This window comes from Gekko japonicus, unplaced genomic scaffold, assembly GCF_001447785.1.
Source record: "Gekko japonicus isolate JY-2015 unplaced genomic scaffold, Gekko_japonicus_V1.1 scaffold5073, whole genome shotgun sequence".
Classification (NCBI taxonomy): Eukaryota; Metazoa; Chordata; class Lepidosauria; order Squamata; family Gekkonidae; genus Gekko; species Gekko japonicus.
The window spans coordinates 27,940-48,210 of record NW_015165992.1 but is presented as its reverse complement, the minus strand read 5'-3'; the positions used below and the strand labels follow the sequence as shown (position 1 = coordinate 48,210).

General features: G+C 48.1%; 2 protein-coding genes across 2 annotated transcripts in view; both read right to left on the bottom strand.

Moving 5' to 3' along the window:
* Positions 1 to 348, bottom strand: part of LOC107110693 (checkpoint protein HUS1-like) — a 7,900-nt gene extending 7,552 nt beyond the window's left edge. The window contains exon 1 of the mRNA XM_015411492.1: positions 171 to 348. Coding sequence (XP_015266978.1) covers positions 171 to 222 — 52 coding nt within the window. The 5' untranslated portion in view covers positions 223 to 348. The remainder of the gene's footprint in view (positions 1 to 170) is intronic.
* Positions 349 to 4,901: 4,553 nt separating this feature from the next.
* Positions 4,902 to 15,426, bottom strand: SUN3 (Sad1 and UNC84 domain containing 3; the record flags this gene model as incomplete). The annotated part of the gene is made up of 6 exons (XM_015411490.1): positions 4,902 to 5,018; positions 7,075 to 7,167; positions 8,880 to 9,047; positions 11,250 to 11,365; positions 13,193 to 13,277; positions 15,255 to 15,426. Coding segments are annotated over 6 exons (751 nt in total), but the record flags the coding sequence as incomplete, so codon positions are not given.
* Between the last annotated feature and the right edge of the window lie 4,845 nt (positions 15,427 to 20,271).

The following is a 20,271-nucleotide window of genomic DNA, read 5'->3' as shown; positions in this document are numbered from 1 at the left end:
GCAGGAAAAGACGGAGCTTCTACCCTTTCTGAAAGCTGGGGAGGTGGGGGGAGTTTCCCCTGTAAAGTTTGCACCCTATTAGCCAGCGGCTGCTAAGCTCACAGGCAGGCATCATCCCGGCTGCTCCCCTCTTCCTTTCCTGCCCGCCCCCCCCCCCGGCCCCCACTCACGGGTAAAGTGGTTGAGGCAGCTCACGTCGACGATCCGGGCTCGGAAGCGCATGGCCGAGGCCGCCGCTGCTGCTCTGCCGGCGCCCTGAACGCCCACCCCGCCGGCGGCACAGAGGCCGAGAGCCGCCAACTGCCACTTCGGGCTCCCATTCGAACGTCGCCACCTGCGGGGCCGGCCGGAGCGGTTCGCTCCCGAGGCAGGAAGCGGCCGCGCTAGCCCTTCGTGAACGCCCACCCCGCCGGCGGCACAGAGGCCGAGAGCCGCCAACTGCCACTTCGGGCTCCCATTCGAACGTCGCCACCTGCGGGGCCGGCCGGAGCGGTTCGCTCCCGAGGCAGGAAGCGGCCGCGCTAGCCCTTCGAAGACACTCTATGGCCTCCCCGCCGCCTACAGGGAACCGGAAGTGTCGCTTTAAATCACAACTCCCCAGGAACGAAGCTGGATTCCCAGTGAAGACCCACACACACACACCAGCGCTCCCTCTAAGCTGTGGAGTCTTGTGAGCAAAAATTCTACTTTGTGAGCTACCGGCATTAAAGTTGTGTCTCGGCGATTTTGCTACTGCTCAAATTAGGTTGCTCTGGACCAATGTTCCCTCTAAGCTGTAGAGTGATTTGGCTGCTGCATAAATTAGTTTGCTCTGGAGCCCTCCTTCCTGAGCTGAGACAAAAATGTGTGAGCCGGAGGCTAAAAAACTGTGAGCTAGCTCACACTCACTCAGCTTAGAGGGAACATTTACTTCGGGGGCAGATTCTGCAAAGGCTTTCTTCCCCTCCGTTGTTGTAGGAAACCCACGTTGGAACAGAAAGTCCCCTCTGCATTGTATGCTGGTTTCACTGCGGGTTTTATGGCCCACTCTGCAGGCCACTTTCGAGTTCTTTGGTCGTAGGATTTGATGGTACCTTTTGCATAGATCTATGGCTGTTTTATGGCCGGCTGTAATAAAGGCATAGATAGGATCGCTGGACCACGTCCTGTTTGACTGTAAGGTCCATAACCATTTCCGTGAATCTCTGCCTCTGTCATTACCTTACAGGGCTCTTTTTGTAGAAAAAGCCCAGCAGGAACTCATTAGCATAATAGACCACACCCAACAGCAGAAACTCATTAGCATATTAGGCCACACCCCTGATGACACAGCTCATTGGCATATTAGGCCACACCCCATGTTACCAGAAGTGTGCTCATCCAGCCACACCCACCTTTTGCTTCTTATTCTGTTTACCTTGTTTGTGGTCAAAACCCAGGACCTTTTTTTGTAGCAGGAACTCCTTTGCATGTTAGGCCACACACCCCTAATGTAGCCAATCCTAATGAGTTCCTGCTGTTGGGTGTGGCCTATTATGCTAATGAGTTCCTGCTGGGCGTGGCCAACTTGGGAGGCAGCCGGAACTCCGTTCCTGTGTGTTCCTGCCCAAAAATAGCCCTGCCTTTAAACAGCAGACGAAGATTGTGCTTTCCCAGTTTTCTTTCAGATGGGCACCATAACCTTCCTTACCTGGGGGCTAGATTTGGCTGGCCTGCTGCAAGGCATACAAAAACTGTAACAGCTCATGTAGTGGACTATTGATGGGGCTGCAGTGGCTCAAGTGGTTAAGACGCTGAACTGCTAGACCAGAAGGCCGGTAGTTCAGCAGTTCGAGAGGGAGTGAGCTTCCATCTCTGGCCCCAGCTCCTGCCAAACCTAGCAGTTCGAAAGCAAGAAATTGCAAGTAGATGAATAGGGACCACTTCGGTGGGAAGGCAACCGCATCCTGTGTGCCTCGTCTTCGGACAACACTGGCTCTTTGGCTTGGAAACGGAGATGAGCACCACATCCCTAGTGTCGGATTTGACTGCCTTTGGAGCAAAGGAAACCTTTACCTAGTGGACTATTGAGATTTCAAAGTTTTTAGTAGACATTGTAGTACTCTACCATATTTTGAATAATCTTATTGTGAGGCATTGTTTAAATTGTATTGTGAATGATTTTGTTATTGTTGTATTGCCCCGATGAGGCATTTTATTGTCTGTAATTTATGTTGAAGGTCAAAGAAGATGGGGACGGCAAAGGATGAGATGGTTAGACAGTGTCATCGATGCAACGAACATGAAATTGAGCCAACTTCAGAGGACGGCAGAAGACAGGAGGGCCTGGCGTGATCTGGTCCATGGGGTCGCGAAGAGTCGGACTCGACTGTGCGACTGAACAACAACAACAACCATTTATGTTCTGGCCGTAGACCGTGAATAAAACCTTCTTCTTCGGCCGTTCAGGGGTGACTTTGCAGTCAGTATGGCGTTGCCCCGAGGTATTTGGATGTAGTTTTGAGGGCTGCACTTTTCCCTCCCTAGGGTTGCCAGGTCTGGGTTGGCAAATACCTGGAGACTTTGGGGGTGGATCCAGGAGAGGGTGAAGTTTGGGGAGGGGAGGGGAGGGGCCTCAGCATGGTAAAATGCCCTAGAGTCCACTGCCAAAAGCAGCAGCTTTCTCCAGGGGAGCTGATCTCCATCAGCTGGAGATCAGTTGTAAAAGTGGGAGATCTCCAGGCCCCACCTGGAGGCTGGCAACCCTATTCCTACCAGTTGAGAAAATGTGGAGTGAATGCTAGATGCAGGATCGCCCACTCAGACAGACTTCGCCAGTACATCTGAAGAGGTGTGCATGCACCCGAAAGCTGATCCTTGAAGAAAACGTTGGTGGTGGACTTAAACGCGCTTCAGACTAACCCGGCTACCCACCTGTCATAATTCTAGCTCTTCGGGCTCCACCTGGAGGTTGGTAAGCACCACAATAGGTGGTGCTGAGGGGAAAGACGGGGGGGGGACAGATCCTGCTGGCCCTTCGGATCAGGGCAGATGGAAGGCTGGGAAATCTGCCTGGAGGAGCTCGGCAGAGACAAACCTTGCATGTTTCGGGAGGCGAATGCAAAGGCTGGTACTTTTCAGGACTCCCAAATAGGGAGGGTGTTTTTCTCCCTCCTCGCTGCCGTTCTGCGCCTCTCATCTCTGCGAAGGAGGAATCCTGAACCTCAGGCCAGGTGGAATTGCCATGGACCCAAAAGACAAGAACATGGGTCCAGGCTACCTGAGGGACCGCCTTTCCCCACATGTTCCCCCAAGAGCACTACGGTCGGGGGCCCAAAATCTGTTGGTCATCCCGGGCCCCAAGGACGTTAAACTAGCTGCGACCAGGGCCAGGGCTTTTTCGGTGGCGGCTCCTACCTGGTGGAACGAGCTCCCGGGGGAGATCCGGGCCCTGCGGGACCTTATGCAGTTCCGCAGGGCCTGCAAGACGGAGCTCTTCTGCCAGGCCTTTGAGTAGGAGCCGCCGCCCTACTATACCACCACCGTCATGGTATCTTAAAGGATGCACCGACGAGGCCCGGAGGAAGAACCTGGAAAATGTAAAGAAGATCCGATAAGCCGTTGCCACTGGGCACAAATATCATGGGAGTACCGCCTGGAACTGTGTTGATTCCATCTTGGATGTATGATATCTGTAATTGATTGAGCACCGTTGTTTTTAAGTATTGGATGTCCTTATTATGTTTTATATGTTTTAATTATGGCACGGCTAATTACCTTGCCCTTGTCAGCCGCCCTGAGCCCATTGGGGAGGGCGGGATACAAATGTGAAAAATAGATAAATAAATGAATGGGTGCTCCCCGATTTCTGAGGGTTCAAAGTGTGCATGCACATGAAAGCTGATACCCAGAATTAAACTCTCTTGGTCTTCAAGGCGCCGCTGGACTCAAATTTTGTTCTGCTGCTTTAGCCATCTCTTCACAACGAAAAAGAGAAGAAGAGATTGGATTTATACCCCGCCCTTCACTACCCGAAGGAAGTCTCAGAGCAGTTTACAATCTCCTTTCCCTTCCCCTCCCCACAGCAGACACCCTGTGAGGTAGGTGGGGCTGAGAGAGCTCTGAGAGAATTGCTTGTGAAAGAGCAGCTCTGAAAGAACTTGTGACTGACCCAAGGTCACACCAGCAGCTGCATGTGGAGAAGTGGGGAATAAACCCTGGTTCTCCCAGATTAGAGTCCACACCCCTAACCGCTACCCCCAAACAATCTTGCCAATGGAGAAACTGCCAGACTGGGCCCATTTCATCCCAAGGAACAGACCACTCTCGGGCTGTGAAGAGCTCAGATCCCGAGAACAAGTCCACCATAAAATACAGATGTATGAATTATAGTATCATGTGATGTCATTTTGATAGGCAGAAACTCTTTTTAGAATCATGTTCACTGAGTTGGAAGGACAAATGCACCGAAAATGACTTTAGTTGTGAATATCTTGTCCATTTTCTTACTATTTGATACAGTTTTAGATATGATTATGATCTGCAAGTTTGTTTATTCTGACCTAGTAGTATTGCTGGTACATTAACAATGCAGTCCTAACTAGAGTTACACCTTTCTAAGTCCTTTGAAGTTAATGGGCTTAAAAGGGTGTAACTCTGTTTAGGACTGCATGGTTAGTGTAAGGTTCGGGCAGACAGATATTTTTAAGAGAAATACCCCCCCCCCAATCTCTTGCCTCTTTAGTATGTCGTCACCCTCCCCATTTTTTGCTTTGTGAATCAATCAGCAGCAGGGGGTGAAAGTGAAGAATAAAAACAACTTCTCACAAGCATTTCATGGCCCGTGATTTCTTTTTAATTTCTTTTTAATTAGAAAATGGCACAGCAAATTCACGGCTGCTTGGCATGGCAACTTCGTTCCTCATCCAGCAACGGGATGCTGCTTAGTCACTTGCTAAATATCCGTGGACCCTGAAGCGATAGATGCAGGTGTATTTCGGGTGTCCCCAGTTGCTTAGCACTTTCAGTTTCACGTAGTTTATACTTTCGGAAGAGTTACCCTGAAAGGAGAAGCGTATATATTTTAAGCACGGCCTTCCGGATCGGACCAGTGGTCCATCTAATCTGGCAACCAACAATGGCCAACCAGTTGCCCTGAAGAGCCAACAAATGAGGCCTAGAGGCCAAGGTCTTCCGCTGACGTTGCCTCCGAGGGCACTGGTATTTAGAGGTCTGTTGCTTCTGTAGGTGGAGGCTCCCTTCAGTCACCATGGGTAGCAGCCATTGATGATGAAGAAGATGATATTGGATTTATACCCCGCCCTTTACTACCCAAAAGAGTCTCAGAGTGGCTTATGAGGGCCGGATCTGACATAAATGAGACCTTGTTGGGCCGAACCATGTGTGTCATAAGATGTAATACCAGGTAGCGGAGATATAAACTTTATAAAGGACACAAGCACAAAGGGTTTTTTTTACTTAAAATATTAAGTAAACATTAGCACTCTTGCAATATTTTGTTTATTTAACAGTGTCTGATAACTGACACCTCTTGCTCTGAATTGTTGCATCAAAATGTCTGCTGTTGCAATCTTGGGTATGCTGTTCAGGTGTGTATCTGTAAGGCGCAAACCTACGATGATGCAGCAGCAGCAGAAGAGGAGATTGGATTCATACCCCGCCCTTCACTACCCAAAGGTGCCTCAGAGCGGCTGACAAACTCCTTTCCCTTCCCCTCCCCACCCTGTGAGGTGGGTGGGGGCTGAGAGCGCTCTGACAGAAACTGCTGTTTTTCAAGAACAGCTCTTATCAGAACTACGGCTTGCCCAAGATCATCCAGCAGGCGCAAGTGGAGAAGTGGGGGAATCAAGCCCAGTTCTCCCAGATTAGAGATCTATCTTCTATTAATTTGCCTAACCGTTTTCAGAAACCATCTATGCCTGTGGCTATCACTGGGTCCCCTGGCAGTGAATCCCACAATTTAGTTAGTAATTGAATAAAGAAAGCATTCCTTTAATCTGTCCTGAATCTATTGGCCAACAACTTCATGAGGTGCGGCCAAGTTCTACCGACAGCAGAGAAGAAGCTCTCTATCCACTTTCTTTACACTATGAATGATTTTATAAGCCTCTAGCATGTTCCCCACCACCAACCCTGGCTGTTTCTTTGGTTGACTGAAAAGTCCCAGCCTCGACTCATTTTACTTTCTACTTCCTGCCCTTTAAAGCCAGCTCTTCTCATTGTTGCTCTTATTGCCCAGCTCCAGCTGGTACCTTTAAATGTAATTATTCCTCAGTTTAGTCTTCCCTAAGGTAGGACTGAGGTAGGGTACCCTAAGGCAGGGGCTGCGGTGGCTCAGAGGTTAAAGACGCTGAGTTGCAGGCTGGGAGATCAGTAGCTCGGCAGTTCGAGACCCGAGTACCGCGTAACGGAATGAGCTCCCATCTCTGGCCCCAGCTCCTGCCAACCCAGCAGTTCGAAAGCAAGAAATTGCAAGTAGATAAATAGGCACCGCTTCGGTGGGAAGGTGATAGCGTTCCATGCGCCTCGGCGTTTAGTCATGCCAGCCACATGACCATGGAGAAGTCTTCGGACAGCGCTGGCTCTTCGGCTTGGAAACGGAAATGAGCACTACCCCTAGAGTTGGATTCGATTGGCTTTCAAGCTATGTTGAAATTACTACAACTTCTTGAACCCACTACTTAACACCTTCTGTCCTATATAGTGTCTTTCCAATATATAGGAATGATGGACTCACATTCTCGTGGTATCTGAAGAAGTGAGCAGTGACTCACAAATGCTCATACCCTGCCACAAATGTTGTGAGTCTTTAAGGTGCTGATGGACTCTCTTTCCTACTGCTACAGACAGACAGACAGACTAACAGGGCTACCCATCTTGATAGAGTTCCAGAAACAGACATTTTTGTTTGGGTTTCATAGCGTTCTGTTCTGTTGAGAAGTCATAGCGGCCTGGAGCCCACCACTCCACTGAGCAAAGTTGGAAGCCTTCGGCCAGCCTAAAGAGACTTTCTCCAACTGAAGAGTCAACAAGCATTAAATACCCTCTCGGGTGGCATTAGAATTGTGCTGTTCTTTTCCATCGTGCTCACCGTACCTTCAGTTTGAAAGTCTGGATCACGTGTCCTTCGGCGTCATAAACGAAATCGCCAAGGAAAGTTCCATCCTCCTCGTGTTTTCCTTTTAATCCCTTGGGGGGGGGCAGGAGGGGAGGCGTATCATTAGCAATCAAAGAACTGGTTAGATCGGAAAGCACAGGATGCCGTTTCAGGGGCGGCAACGTTTAGCCGTTCGGCTATGACAAATAATGTGAGTCACTCGGTTTCTTAAAACTTAGTAGGGGAGAATTTTGAACGATCGGGGAATATTGTTATAGAGGCCCTTGCGTAATATTTAAAGGATCGTCAAAATATGATGCATCGTCATCGGAATGTGTGCCCCAAAGCAGTGGGCTTGTCTTCCAGTGAGTGATCCGCAAATTTTGGCCAGGCGTCCTGGCTGCCCATTATTAGTGATCACCACCAACCTCTTCCCTTGTCTGCATCCTCAGAGGATGGGCACGGGGCCAAGCAGGTGCCACAAGCCGTGTGATGCTTAAGTTAGAAGGAACAAGGGGGAGAGAGATCTTCGCCTGTTGAAACCTTGCCGTCCACTGCAAACAATCAGATTGCCCCAGACACGTCACCCAAACCTGGACGAACCACGGAGTCCAAGTCAGAGGGGATGCGAGTGACTTTATCTGCAGTGTCTGGCATTCTAGTCGCACACCAGACCCAACAGAGAACCTCTTCCCTCTGGGGAAAAGCTCCATAGTGAAGTATAGCTGTATCTTGAGACTTGGAAATCCCCTCTAATGTAGGTGGTAAATCCATTTTATTTGGTGTTAAAGTGCCAATACGCTGGGAAGCTGTAGGCAGATTACAGGATTAATGACACAGCTTTTTATTTTGGCCATCCAAATATCGCCTGTCTGGAGTTTTCAGCTGAAGCAGACTTAGATACACCCTCATTCTACAGAAAGGAGCTGCGGTGGCTCAAGTGGTTAAGACGCTGAACTGCAGGCTGTGGAAGGTCAGTAGTTCAGCAGTTCGAGACCCGAGTGCCGCATGACGGAGTGAGCTCCGGTATCTGAAGCTCCTGCCAACCTAGCAGTTCGAAAGCAAGAAATTGCAAGTAGATAAATAGGTACCACTTTGGTGGGAAGGGAACAGCATTCCGTGCGCCTCGGTGTTTAGTCATGCCGGCCACATGACCACGGAAACGTCTTCAGACAGCGCTGGCTCTTCGGCTTTGAAACAGAGATGAGCACCGCAACCCTAGAGTCGGATTCGACTGGCTTTCGAACAAGGGAACCTTTACCTTTACCTTTACATTCTACAGAGGAGACTCAGCTTTTCTTTTGGTAAGTTAAGGGAACCCTGAACTTGGATCAGAGTACTGAAGTATTTATATGTGGCCGTCACAGATATGTTTTCTGTTTAAATACTTATGCATCGCCCCAGTGTGACATATTCTACTAGCTATCTACACAAGTCACCTATCCCAATGAGAGTTTAGTGAATTAAACTGATCAATGACGGGAATGCATGCATACTCTGAAAGATTTCCTGGTATGGTATTTAGACTACCAGGTTGCGTAAACATCAAAATTTAAGAGCTCTGAACAGCATTTGTGTGCAAAACACATCTCTTGTATAGTCTATGACTATAGCAAAGTGTTTGGAGTCTATTCTAGTTAGTGTCTTATATAATCAACAGAACTAGGGTTGTTAAAACCTGGAGATTACCTTCTTTCATATAAAAAAAAGAAAAGTTGTAGGTTAAAATAGTTTGAGCCTTAAAAATTTTTTTTAAAAAGCCCTTCCCTAAATTCTTGTATGAAAACTCAAAGAGGATACTTACATAGACGGCAAAATCTTTGGGAGCACTAGAGATTTCTCCAGTGGGGGAGATGTTCTTAGATATGTGGTCTATTGTGACAGCAGTTGGGATAATTCTCGTGGCTAGTTTAACGACAGCTTCACCTTGGTGTCCAGGAAAAGCCCAGCAGTTTCCAGGGGAGCGTTCAGGCTGCAAGCGAACACAAAGCAATTTGGAATGGTTTTATAACCACCTGGCTAAGCTTTGTCGCTGCTTTATTTCCGCCAAAGCCAATTAATTCTCAATGATTAATTTTGACCCCTTTGGTCCACTTTAAAATGATCACGGATATGCCGTGAACTGGAAGTTTAGCTGGAATACAACTCAAAACTCGCTTTACAATCTTGATTATTAGTGAAAGCATTTAACATTCTGGACAGGAAGCCTTGATAGAGCTTCAGCGATCAGACAGAGTCTATGTCAATTTTGGTTTTCCTTTTCCTCTCCGTTTCTTTTCCTGTCCAAATCTTCATTTGATAGACTCTAGTTCTCCTTTTACTTCTCTCTCTCTGTCGCTGTCCAATGTAAGATGCATTCTATGCATGTTACCAAATGGTGCCTCGGACACATAATGGGTTGGATCCAGCCAGCCTTCTCACTCAGGGTCTCTGGCTTGTTACAGCCCCCTCCCCCAATCCTCACCATAGTGTTTGGCGGGCAAGGAGGACGACCCCCCCCCTTTCTCCCCAGCAGAGAAACAGCCTGGATCCAACCCTATGACCCGGCCAGACCCTGAGCAGCTCTCCAAGCCATTGTCCCCAAATCCCTTTAACAGAAAAACAGTCATGGTTGACAGCCGTGATTGTCAGGGTATTAGAAATGACAATGAGTTGGGGCGACAGAGAAAAGAATGAACTGATGACAGAGGCAGTTTCCACAGGAGGGATTTGCCCTGGGTTCAGTGCTGTTGGGAAGTGGAGTTTTTCCGTGCTTCCCCATAGCATTGCGGTGCTTCCGTGTATCACTTGACTTTTCTGGGATCTTTTCCAAATCTGTTGCTGTGATGATTGGGAAAGGACCGCAACAAAGCTGGGTTGGTGGCCACATGGGTAGGAGAGTCTGGAATTTCCCAGTTCAAATATACTGGTTTCGGGACGCGTATAGTGATCAGCTCATCGTTTATTAGTGATTTCAGCTCAACTCTAAGACAGAAAATCTGGCCTTGCAGCCCTCTTTATAAAGCCTGCAGAGACCACACTCCAGCATACCCTACCACCAACAATAGGCTGTTTACATTACAACTACTCCTCTATAGGTCCATTCCAGGGTCCTGGCTATCTATTGTTCTGGTGGAACGAGCTTAGCCAGTTTCCAGGTACTGTTCAGGCTCAGTACATAACACCAATTCTGCCAACACAGCAGACATTTTTCCTGCTTCGTTGCCCATTACATTTACTGTCATGTTGTATGGGTTTATGGTCTGGTATTGTATTAGTTGTGATAACTGGTTTTAATTGTATACTGGTATTAACTATTTGTGAGCCGCCCTGAGCCGCCTTGGCGGGAGGGCAGGGTAAAAGTTTGGTAAATAAATGGCAGGGGCCCCCACTCCATGAATGCCATCACAGACCTTTTTTGAGGTTGTTGTTTTTTTTATTAAAAAAAATCAGCACTTGGCGTATTGATATGATGGTATCTTGGTATGTCTACCTTTTTCTCCCTCTCGCGAAATCACAGCTGACGTATGGTGACCCCATTGCAGGGTTTTCAAGGCAAGAGACGTTCAGAGGCGGTTTGCCGTTGCCCGCCTCTGTGGAGTGACCCTGGACTTCCTTGGTGGTCTCCAATGCTCCCTATAAGCTGTGGAGTCTTGTGAGCAAACATTCTACTTTGCGAGCTACTGGCATTGAAGTTGTGAGCGGGCCATTTGGCTGCTGCATAAATTAGTTTGCTCTGGAGCCCTCCTCCCTGAGCGAAGACAAAAAGGTGTGAGCCAGAGGCTAAAAAACTGTGAGCTGGCTCACACTGACTCAGCTTAGAGGGAACACTAGTGGTCTCCCATCCCAATGCTGACCAGGGGTGACCCTGCCTAGCTTCTGGGATCTGACGCGATCGGGCTCGCCTGGGCCCTCCCGGTCAGGGTAGTGTCTATTGTCACTTTGGGGGAAAACAGACTTAGAAACCACTCCCACCCCGCAGTGTTGGGGGGAGAGAATGGCCACCATGGGAAATGGGGCAGGGGGGAATGAGGGGAAAGCTGCTATCTGGAAGCTCTGTTTCTGCTGGGCTACACGGAGAGCTTAAGCGACACCCAGGGCTTCCATAGGAAAGCTTTGGGAAAGGTGATAGGGAAGAAAAGGAGGGTGGGAATTTCTAAAAAGAATGCCTGAAAGTTTCTTTTTCTTTTGGTACCTGAAGAATAAGGCTTGGGGATCTCACAAATGGGAGCACCTTGACGGGGCCGCAGAAGTAGTTTCCTCCTTCGTGGCGATAGCTCCTAGTGGTCCTGGACTGAATGATGCAAGCACCTGCAATCAAATAGGTATGCCATCGTGCCTCGAGGTTTAAACAGTGCGGTGCAACGCGTGAACAAAATCTCAAGCGCATAATTGTTCATCGCACAAGAATGGACAGAGCAAACAGCCTCGCTCAAAATGTTGGTCCCTTTAAAAAAAAAACCACTTATTTTTATAAGAACTGCAACTTTGGATACGGGAGAATTAACCCTTTTTTGTTAATGTAGCCGGATTGCAATGGTTGGTACCAATAGTGATAGAGTGGAGCCACCTGGAAGTCAAGATAAAGACCCAAGGTGCCTTGTAAACCACACCTCCTGGGTGGAACAGAGTTTTGAGTCCAGTGGCACCTTTAAGACCAACGATGTTTAATTCTGGGTATACGCTTTCGACCAGCTTCTTCTGGGATCTGCCTGCCAGAAGGACTGTGGTCACTGCAAAATGCCACCTCTGAATCCAATGGATGAATAACAGCCGACTGTCTTGTAGCTTCAAGAGCATCTGGAGGCCAAATATCAGTCTGGCAACTGATTTGGCTACAGTGCTTTGCCTCTCTGGGATCCCAGCTGACAACTGTATGAGAAGATCAGCTCGAGGAATTTCTCCTTGGATATTATGGCCATGAGTACAGTTGATGTGGGGGAAGGAATGAAGGTCTTTGAGGGGCCCAGGTTCCCTTGCAGGATTATCCTACAGGCAGCTTACTCCATCCTCGGCCAACTGAAATCAATGGGGTTTCAACTGGAGTAATTCTGGGACTGCACTGTTAGCCATGAAATGTTTCAGTGTAGGGCAAGGGTGTCAAACATGTGGCCCGGGGGCTGGACGAGGCCTCCAGAGGGCTGCTATCAGGCCTGCAGTGGAACTGGCTGTCTTCTGCTTCTGCTTCCAGTTCTGCTGCTGCCGCCAGTTTGGTGTAGTGGTTAAGTGCGCAGACTCTAATCTGGGAGAACCGGGTTTGATTCCCCACTCCTCCACTTGCACCTTGCTGGATGACCTTGGGCAAGCCGTAGTTCTGATAAGAGCTGTTCTTGAAAAAGAGCAGTTTCTGTCAGAGCTCTCTCAGCCCCCACCCACCTCACAGGGTGTCTGTTGTGGGGTGGGGAAGGGGAAGGAGTTTGTCAGCCGCTCTGAGACACCTTTGAGTACTGAAGGGTGGGGTATAAACCCAATCTCTTCTTCTTCTGCTGCTGCATCATCATAGGTTTGCACCTTACAGGTACACACCTGAACAGCATACCCAAGATTGCAACAGCACAGACATTTTGATGCAATAATTCAGAGCGAGAGTTGTCGGTTATCAGACACTGTTAAATAAACAAAATATTGCAAGAGTTCTAATGTTTTAAGCATGTTTTTATTTTAAGTAAAAAAACCCCTTTGTGTTTGTGTCCTTTATAAAGTTTATATCTCCGCTACCTGGCATTATATCTTATGACACACATGGCCCAGCCCAACAAGGTCTCATTTATGTCAGATCCTGCCCTCATAACAAATGAGTTCGACACCCCTGGTCTAGGGTGCTCCAGGACAAGAACGGCAAGGGCTAGGAATGCTTTTGTACCAACTAGCTTTGTGGAATCAGGGACCTGTTGTGTCAGACGAGCACTAAGCTACATTGATTCATTCCTCAGGGCTGGTCTATCAGAATGTGGAATTGCCTTTGAAGATTTTTAAGAGACTACAGCTGGTGCAGAAGGTGTGACAGGCCCCGGGAACACTGCACAGGTATCCCGTAGACTTCATGGTGTTTATTTTAACCAAGATTGGACAGTTCGATGTTATGTCCGACCAACAAACCTTTCTACAATACCAATTTCTAATTATTAGCGCTAATACCTGAGGATTCGAGGGCATAGTCAGGCATTTGAACGTCGTCTTCATACAGTTTGTCCATGGCTTTTTTCAGCATCTTTTGAACAGTCTGTCAATAGACAAGAGGTAAAAAATGTGTAACACACACACACACACACCAGTACACCCGCATCTCTGTGCAGAGCAGGGAGATGTCAATAAAAAACAAAAATGTGCAGCCCCTAAAGGCAAAGCTTCAGTTGTGGTTGCAAGTGATATTTGTTGCTTGGCTTCAAAGAACGGTGCGCTGTTCATTTAGGGCATGGCTCACCTGCTTGCTCGATGCCATAGGTGGCGTCTGCGGTGTGCCTGGATGTAAGCAGAAAGGCTTCTGCCCCTATTTGCTTCTCTGCTGTGGAGCTCTTGCCTGCTTCAATGGCAACGATAGGCAAGGCGTAAGGGGCTGCATATGGACTGCCGTGGTCTAGGAGGTATTCTAGCAATGGAAAGCTTACAGCAGATCTGACTAGAGCCCCTTTGAAGAAGTCTGTGAATGTATTTTCTTGATGTGAACATTTGAAACTAAAATCTATCTATTGATAGAAGCAAAAGAATGTGAAATAAGATGACACTCACAGGCTCCAGTCACACGGGCAGGAAACTGGGGGGGGGAAGCGTGAAAGTTTGCCCCGGGGCAAACTAACGTGCAGTTAAGCGATCAGACCTCCTGTGGAGGTTCTGTGGAGGTACCGTGGAGGTTCCGTGGGTAGGGAGAGGTGCCGATCACAGGACACGCCTGCGCGCAACAAAGAAGTGCGCGGTGCAGCAAACTGCTTTTATTTTTTTGTGTACACGACAAATGCGCATGCTCCGTTGGGTGCGTGTGCACATCCACAGAGACTTGGGGGGGGGGAAACCCTTTTTCTCAAGGGGACATGGGCGGGCGCCGAATGCCACCGGAAACGCGATCAGACGCCTGCCCTTGCTCCGCAGTTTCCGGAAACTAGTACCTCCGAGGTACTAGTTTTTTGCTGCGTGTTTTCGGCGGGAAGCCTCGGTTGTGCCACGGAAGCTTTCCGCTTCCCAGATGTGCCGGTGAGATCGCGCCCGGAAACTCCGCCTGTCTTCCGTCTCTCTTGCGTGGCTAATGTTCCGTGTGACCGCAGCCACAGAATGCCAAATATACTTACTTCTGAGGAAGTGTATCATCGAAACGGAGAAGTAGTCTGGAATCTTCGTTAATTACATCATGTACTTTGCACTGCATTATTGAATTTTCATATATAGTGGATTCTTTAGATTGATCAATTTATTGCTGGATTGTGTGATATCAGTACTAGTATTTAATATTGATATATGATTGTATTTGACTTGTATCTTTAAAAGACATTGCTGCATATTAGCGCCTTCCCCGGTTGTTTCTTTACCTTTCCTGTTTAGCTTCAGCTGGGAGGTCTCTCCCTTTTGCTTTTATGGACTGTAGTGTGCATTAGGGTGGTGCAGATCTTTCTAGGACCTTGACTTTGGAGAAACTTGCCAAATCAGCTAGCCACCAGTGTTCCCTCTAAGCTGAGTTAGTGTGAGCTAGCTCACAGTTTTTTAGCCTCCGGCTCACACATTTTTGTCCTAGCTCAGGAAGGAGGGCTCCAGAGCAAACTGATTTCTGCAGTAGCCGAATCGCTCACTCCCAACATTAACGCCAGTAGCTCACAAAGCAGGATTTTTGCCCACAAGACTCCACAGCTTAGAGGGAGCACTGCTTGCCACTGCTGATTTAATGTTTGGATCAATCCATATTCCCCCCCCCCCAAGAGAAAGTTTATTACTGTACATAGTTAACTTGTATGCTGATGCAAGGCGGCCACCTCTATTTCTTGGGGGTGAGGTTAACACTACACTTCCTTTGGGGTAAATACAGTGGGGTGGATCCAACCATCCTCCGAGGGGTCGACCCCCAGCCTAAGAAGCCTTCTTCCAACTTAAGTGGCCAGAGGAACCACTCAGGTTGGAGGAAGGGTTCCAACTTTGCTCACTAGGGTGGAAGGACAGGGACAGGATTCACCCCAGTCTCTCTCACTGTTTACGGACTCCGGTTCCTTCCTCTTACCCATTTTGTAACGCCTTTGCTGGTGTAGCTGCGCAGAACTTCACTGACAGCATGACGGGCCATGGAGTCGACATCTGAATTCAGAACACGCAGCTGAGATTCTAGCTTGTGCAGCTCCTCCTTCAGACGGGAGATTTCATCTGCCTTTCTTTCCAGGATGCGGGTAGCCTTTCTAGAGAGCAGCAAATGGAGAAGGAAAAGTGATCGAAAGTCTTGCTCACTCCCTTCCTTCTGGTATGCAAGGAATTCTAAGAAGGCCACTCCTTCTTGTGGTCCCACTGAATTCAGAGGGCAATAGGGGTTGCAACCGCTGAGGTCCACCAATCAACATCTTTTGGTGGTCCCCGGCCCCAGGAAAGTCTGACTTGCCTCGACCAGGGCCAGGGTCTTTTCGGCCCTGGCCCCTGCCTGGTTGAATAAGCTCCCGAGTGAGATCAGGGCCCTGTGGGATTTATGACAATTCTGCAGGGCCCGCAAGACGGAGCTCTTCCAATGGGCTTTTGGTTGAGGCAGCGGGCGTCCCCCTCCCTCCCTCCTTGGGTCGGCCCCTATTTTATAGCCTGGGTCTGAGATCCTAAACTGTACAGATCTCCGAGAAATGTATACCCAGTATTATCAACCACTGAGGCAATTGGCTTTTTATAAGAGTGGTATGTTTTATACTGAGCTGCGGTGGGTCAAGTGGTTAAGAAGCTGAACTGCAGGCTGTGGAAGGTCAGTAGTTCAGCAGTTCGAGACCCGGGTGCCACATGATGGAGTGAGCTCCCGTCTCTAGTTCCAGCTCCTGCCAACCTAGCAGTTCAAAAGCAAGAAATCGCAAGTAGATAAATAGGTACCACTCCAGTGGGAAGGTAACAGTGTTCCGTGTGCCTTGGTGTTTAGTCATGCTGGCCACATGACCACGGAAACGTCTTCGGACAGCGCTGGCTCTTCGGCTTTGAAACGGAGATGAGCACTGCAACCCTAGAGTCAGATTCGACTGGCTTTCAAGCAAGGGAACCTTTACCTTTACTCTTTATGTTTTATATGGTTTAACATGGTTTTCCCTGTATTGTATTGGTATTGTTGCACTATATTTATATGGCTGGAACCCGCCCTGAGCCCGTTAAGGGGAGGGCGGGATACAAATCCAATAAATAAATAAATAACCCTAAAGCCAAGGAGCACCGTCTTCAGCCCAGCCTCCCACCTCTACATTAAGTCACACTGTAGTGAGTGCGCGGTCGACACACTGAGACAATCTTGTCGTCAGGACAGAAATACTTGCCTGGTATTTATGGGGGGGGAATGTAAAAATGCATTCTTACATGAGCGACCTTAGATCCTTCGTTTCACCCTGTATGGGGGGGAAATATTACAAAATTCAAACACGCAGACCGTGAAGATTATTCGACAATAATAGATCACTAGAACGACGGGAAGTAGATGTCTAATCATGACAGCAAAGCTGCAATTTGATGCTAACTTGGGACATGAAGAACAGTCTGGGAAGGCCGGAGAGGGTAGGAAAGTGCCGGCAAGTTGCAGCTGACCCTGTACGGTTTCAAGGCAAGGGACAAGCAGAGGTGGCTGTGGTTTGCCCCCGGATTGCAGCCATAGTTCTCCTTAGTGGTCTCTCATCCAAGGACTAACCAGCACCAGCGCTGCTTGCCTTTCAAGAGCTGATGAAATCGGGCTAGCCTGGGCCGTCCAGGTCACTGCAAAGGCCAGGTACGATCCTATTACTGAGGCCAGTTTGGTGTAGGGGTTAGGAGCACAGACTCTAATCTGGGAGAACCGGGTTTGATCCCCCACTCCTCCTCCACATGCAGCTGCTGGTGCGACCTTGGGTCAATCACAAGTTCTTTCAGAGCTGTTCTCTCAAGGGCAGTCCTCGAAAGAGCTCTCTCAGCCCCACCTACCTCACCGGGTGTCTGTTGGGGGGAGAGGAAGGGAAAGGAGATTGTAAGCCATTCTGAGACTCCGAGTGAAGGGCAGGGTATAAATCCAGTTTCCTCCTCTTCCTCGTATACAAACCCGATCAGTCCATCAATAAGAGACCACCAGGAGTCTATGGAAGCTCTTAAGTCAGAAGGACCCAGTAACAAGTTCGGAAGTGGACCCAGTATGAGAGATGACTTATCCTTTCTTGCCTGCTGACTTTGATCTGAAGAACAACTGGACAGTATGGAGCATCCATAAGAGAAGCCGCTCCGAATTTGTAAAGGAAATGGTGGGCTTTGAGGTACCTGGTGAAGAGTTCCCCGGTTAAATGCCCTGGGACTTCTGAATGATCATAATTCCTATGCCACATTTTGTGTGTGTAAAATGCCGTCAAGTTGCAGCTCACTCATGGCGACACCACAGGGTTTTCAAGGCAAGCGAGAAGCAGAGGTGGTTGGCCCACTGCCTTCCTCTATGAAGTCTTCCTTGGTGGTCTCTCTTCCAAGTACTGACCCTCCTTCGCTTCTGAGGTCTGACCAGATCGGGCCACACCATACCACCATTCCACGACCTGCCCCAAGCTTTACATTAAACTTTTTAGAAGCACTTCCCATATCTGAACACTTTAGATCATAGATTCTGCATCCCCACACAACAAAGGCAAAGCGCCCAGCGATATTCAGGCGCAGGATCTGACAGGTTCTAGTCAGGAAACATCTGTGGGGGAAGAAGCCTCAAAGAGTGCTGCCAACAGGCCTGGGGAGAGATGGCCGGTCCCTTCGACAGAGGTTTAATGTGGGGAAATGGGCACCTGAGGGTTTTCATGGCATGGAGGGGGAACAACAACCCATGAAGTCTCAATTAAAGAGGCAATAAATAGGAGTCTGGAATCAATTCTCTCGAATCTTAGAAATGAAGAAAATGTATCCAGTCCACACACAGAAAAGGACTGCATTATTATTATTTGCAGCCAAAAACAGCTATCGCATCAAAATGGAAATCGGAACACAGATCTACACTAAGTTGATGACATAACAAATTATGAAATGTATATATAATGGAGAAAGCAACGGATATAGTGAAAGCAACAGATACTGATGCTGGGTATAGTGAATTCTCTATTATATGGTTACCAATTTTATCATATTTTGTCTCTCAAGAAGAAATACCAGATGTAATGAATACTCTCCATTTATGGTAACTGATTGTTTTTAGAACAACTAGTGGTGCACCTACAATTAGTTAAACCACCTGTGCAAATCTGTTCGGACCCGGGTGAGCCGTAGTACATTTTCAAGAGCCTCGACTTAGCTGACAAAGGATGCAGGATACCCAAGGAATCTCATGAGTTCCGTACCTTCCCTAATAAACCCTTGAAGGCAAAGCCAGAGAATGTTTCATGTGCTCAATGTTTTTTCATTGCTTACCTAGATGGAAATTGTTGCAATCGAAGAATGTTGTAGATCCCTTGGTTGGATTTTTTTAAAAAAATATCTGTGCCAGCTTTCCTGGCTAATTGGTAATGGGTTTTGTCTTAATCCTTAATAAAGGTTTTATTTTATTTATTTTTTTAAAGAAAAAAATTAAAGAGGCAGGACATTTTTTTCCCCTCCAGGCAGTTGGCAATGCTAGATAGTCTGCCTATTATAGTATGTTCGGCATTATATTCAGGCCTTTACCAAAAATCTTTCCCAACACTGAACACGTGAAGCTGCCTTACACTGAAGCAGACCCTCGGTCCATCAGAGTCCATGCTGCCTACTCAGACTGGCAGCGGCTCTCCAGTGCCTCTGGCAGAGGGGTCTTTTCATGTCACCTGCTGCCAGCAATTTTAACTGGTGATGCCGGGGATTGAACTGGTGACCTTCTGCATAGCAAACAGATGCTCTACCACTGAGCCACGGCCCCTTCCGACATTCAGCAGGCAGGAGAGGATTTAAAAGGCACAGCAGATCCCAAACCACCACCACCACCACCTGCCTTTATTGCAGGAGTGGTTTGTGCCACCACAAAACGTCGACCTCAGCACTTGATCAACACAAGCGCCATGCTACGACTGTTACCATCTGTCTACGACTATTACTATCTGTCCTAGCCCTTTATTACCAACTCGCCGTGAGCGCTAAAATGGTGGTACTGTGTGGAGCTGTGTCCACTAAGGATACCATCCTGATGACGTCATCTGTTCCCTTGTTAGTTGTTGTGGAGAGCACTTATGTTGTACTGAATGTTTTTAAAATGCAGTTTTAATGTTTTATGTATTGGGCATTGGCCCCATCTGTACGCCGCCCTGAGCCCGTTCGCGGGGAAGGCGGGTTATAAATTTAAATAAATAAATACATTATAAATAAATTATAAAGGACGGGCATTCGAAGGGTGAGAGTCCCCAAGATTAGTCAAACCGGGGGAGGGGATAATATTTTAGTTTTGAATTGGAATTGTCCTCGATTAGTGGCCCTGCTCTGCAGGCTGACATGCAACAATTCAGCCAGTAATTCTGTTTTTTTTTTCCCTGGCAAGGAGAGGGAACGATGGAAGAAGCTGCTAAACCAACAGGAGCAAAAGCAGAAGGAAAAAGTGTCCAGTCGTGAGACATCCTATGTGATGCTTCCAACTATGAGTTCAGTGATGTAAAATCAATGAGCCGGTCCATCTTAACGAGACACAATTTCTGACTTAACAGTAAGGGAGACGGAATAATTAGTTTCAATAATAAAGGCACCTGGATGCAGTCACAAACGGAGAAGTCCTTCCAGTTCTCCCCAAGGAGCTGAAAACATCTATCAATCAGTCCCGTGTAAGTAGCACCTGTGAGTGATAAAAACCCATTTTGTAGCAAACTGGATACTTTGCCCCCAACTCACCTTTTTGGCATAACTACTGGAGAGAGCCAGTTTGGTGTAGTGGTTAAGTGCGTGGACTCTAACCTGGGAGAACTGGGTTTGATTCCCCACTCCTCCACTTGCAGCTGCTGGATGACCTTGGGCAAGCCATAGTTCTGATAAGAGCTGTTCTTGAAAAAGAGCAGTTTCTGTCAAGAGTTCTCTCAGCCCCACCTACCTCACAGGGTGCCTGTTGCGGGGAGGGGAAGGGA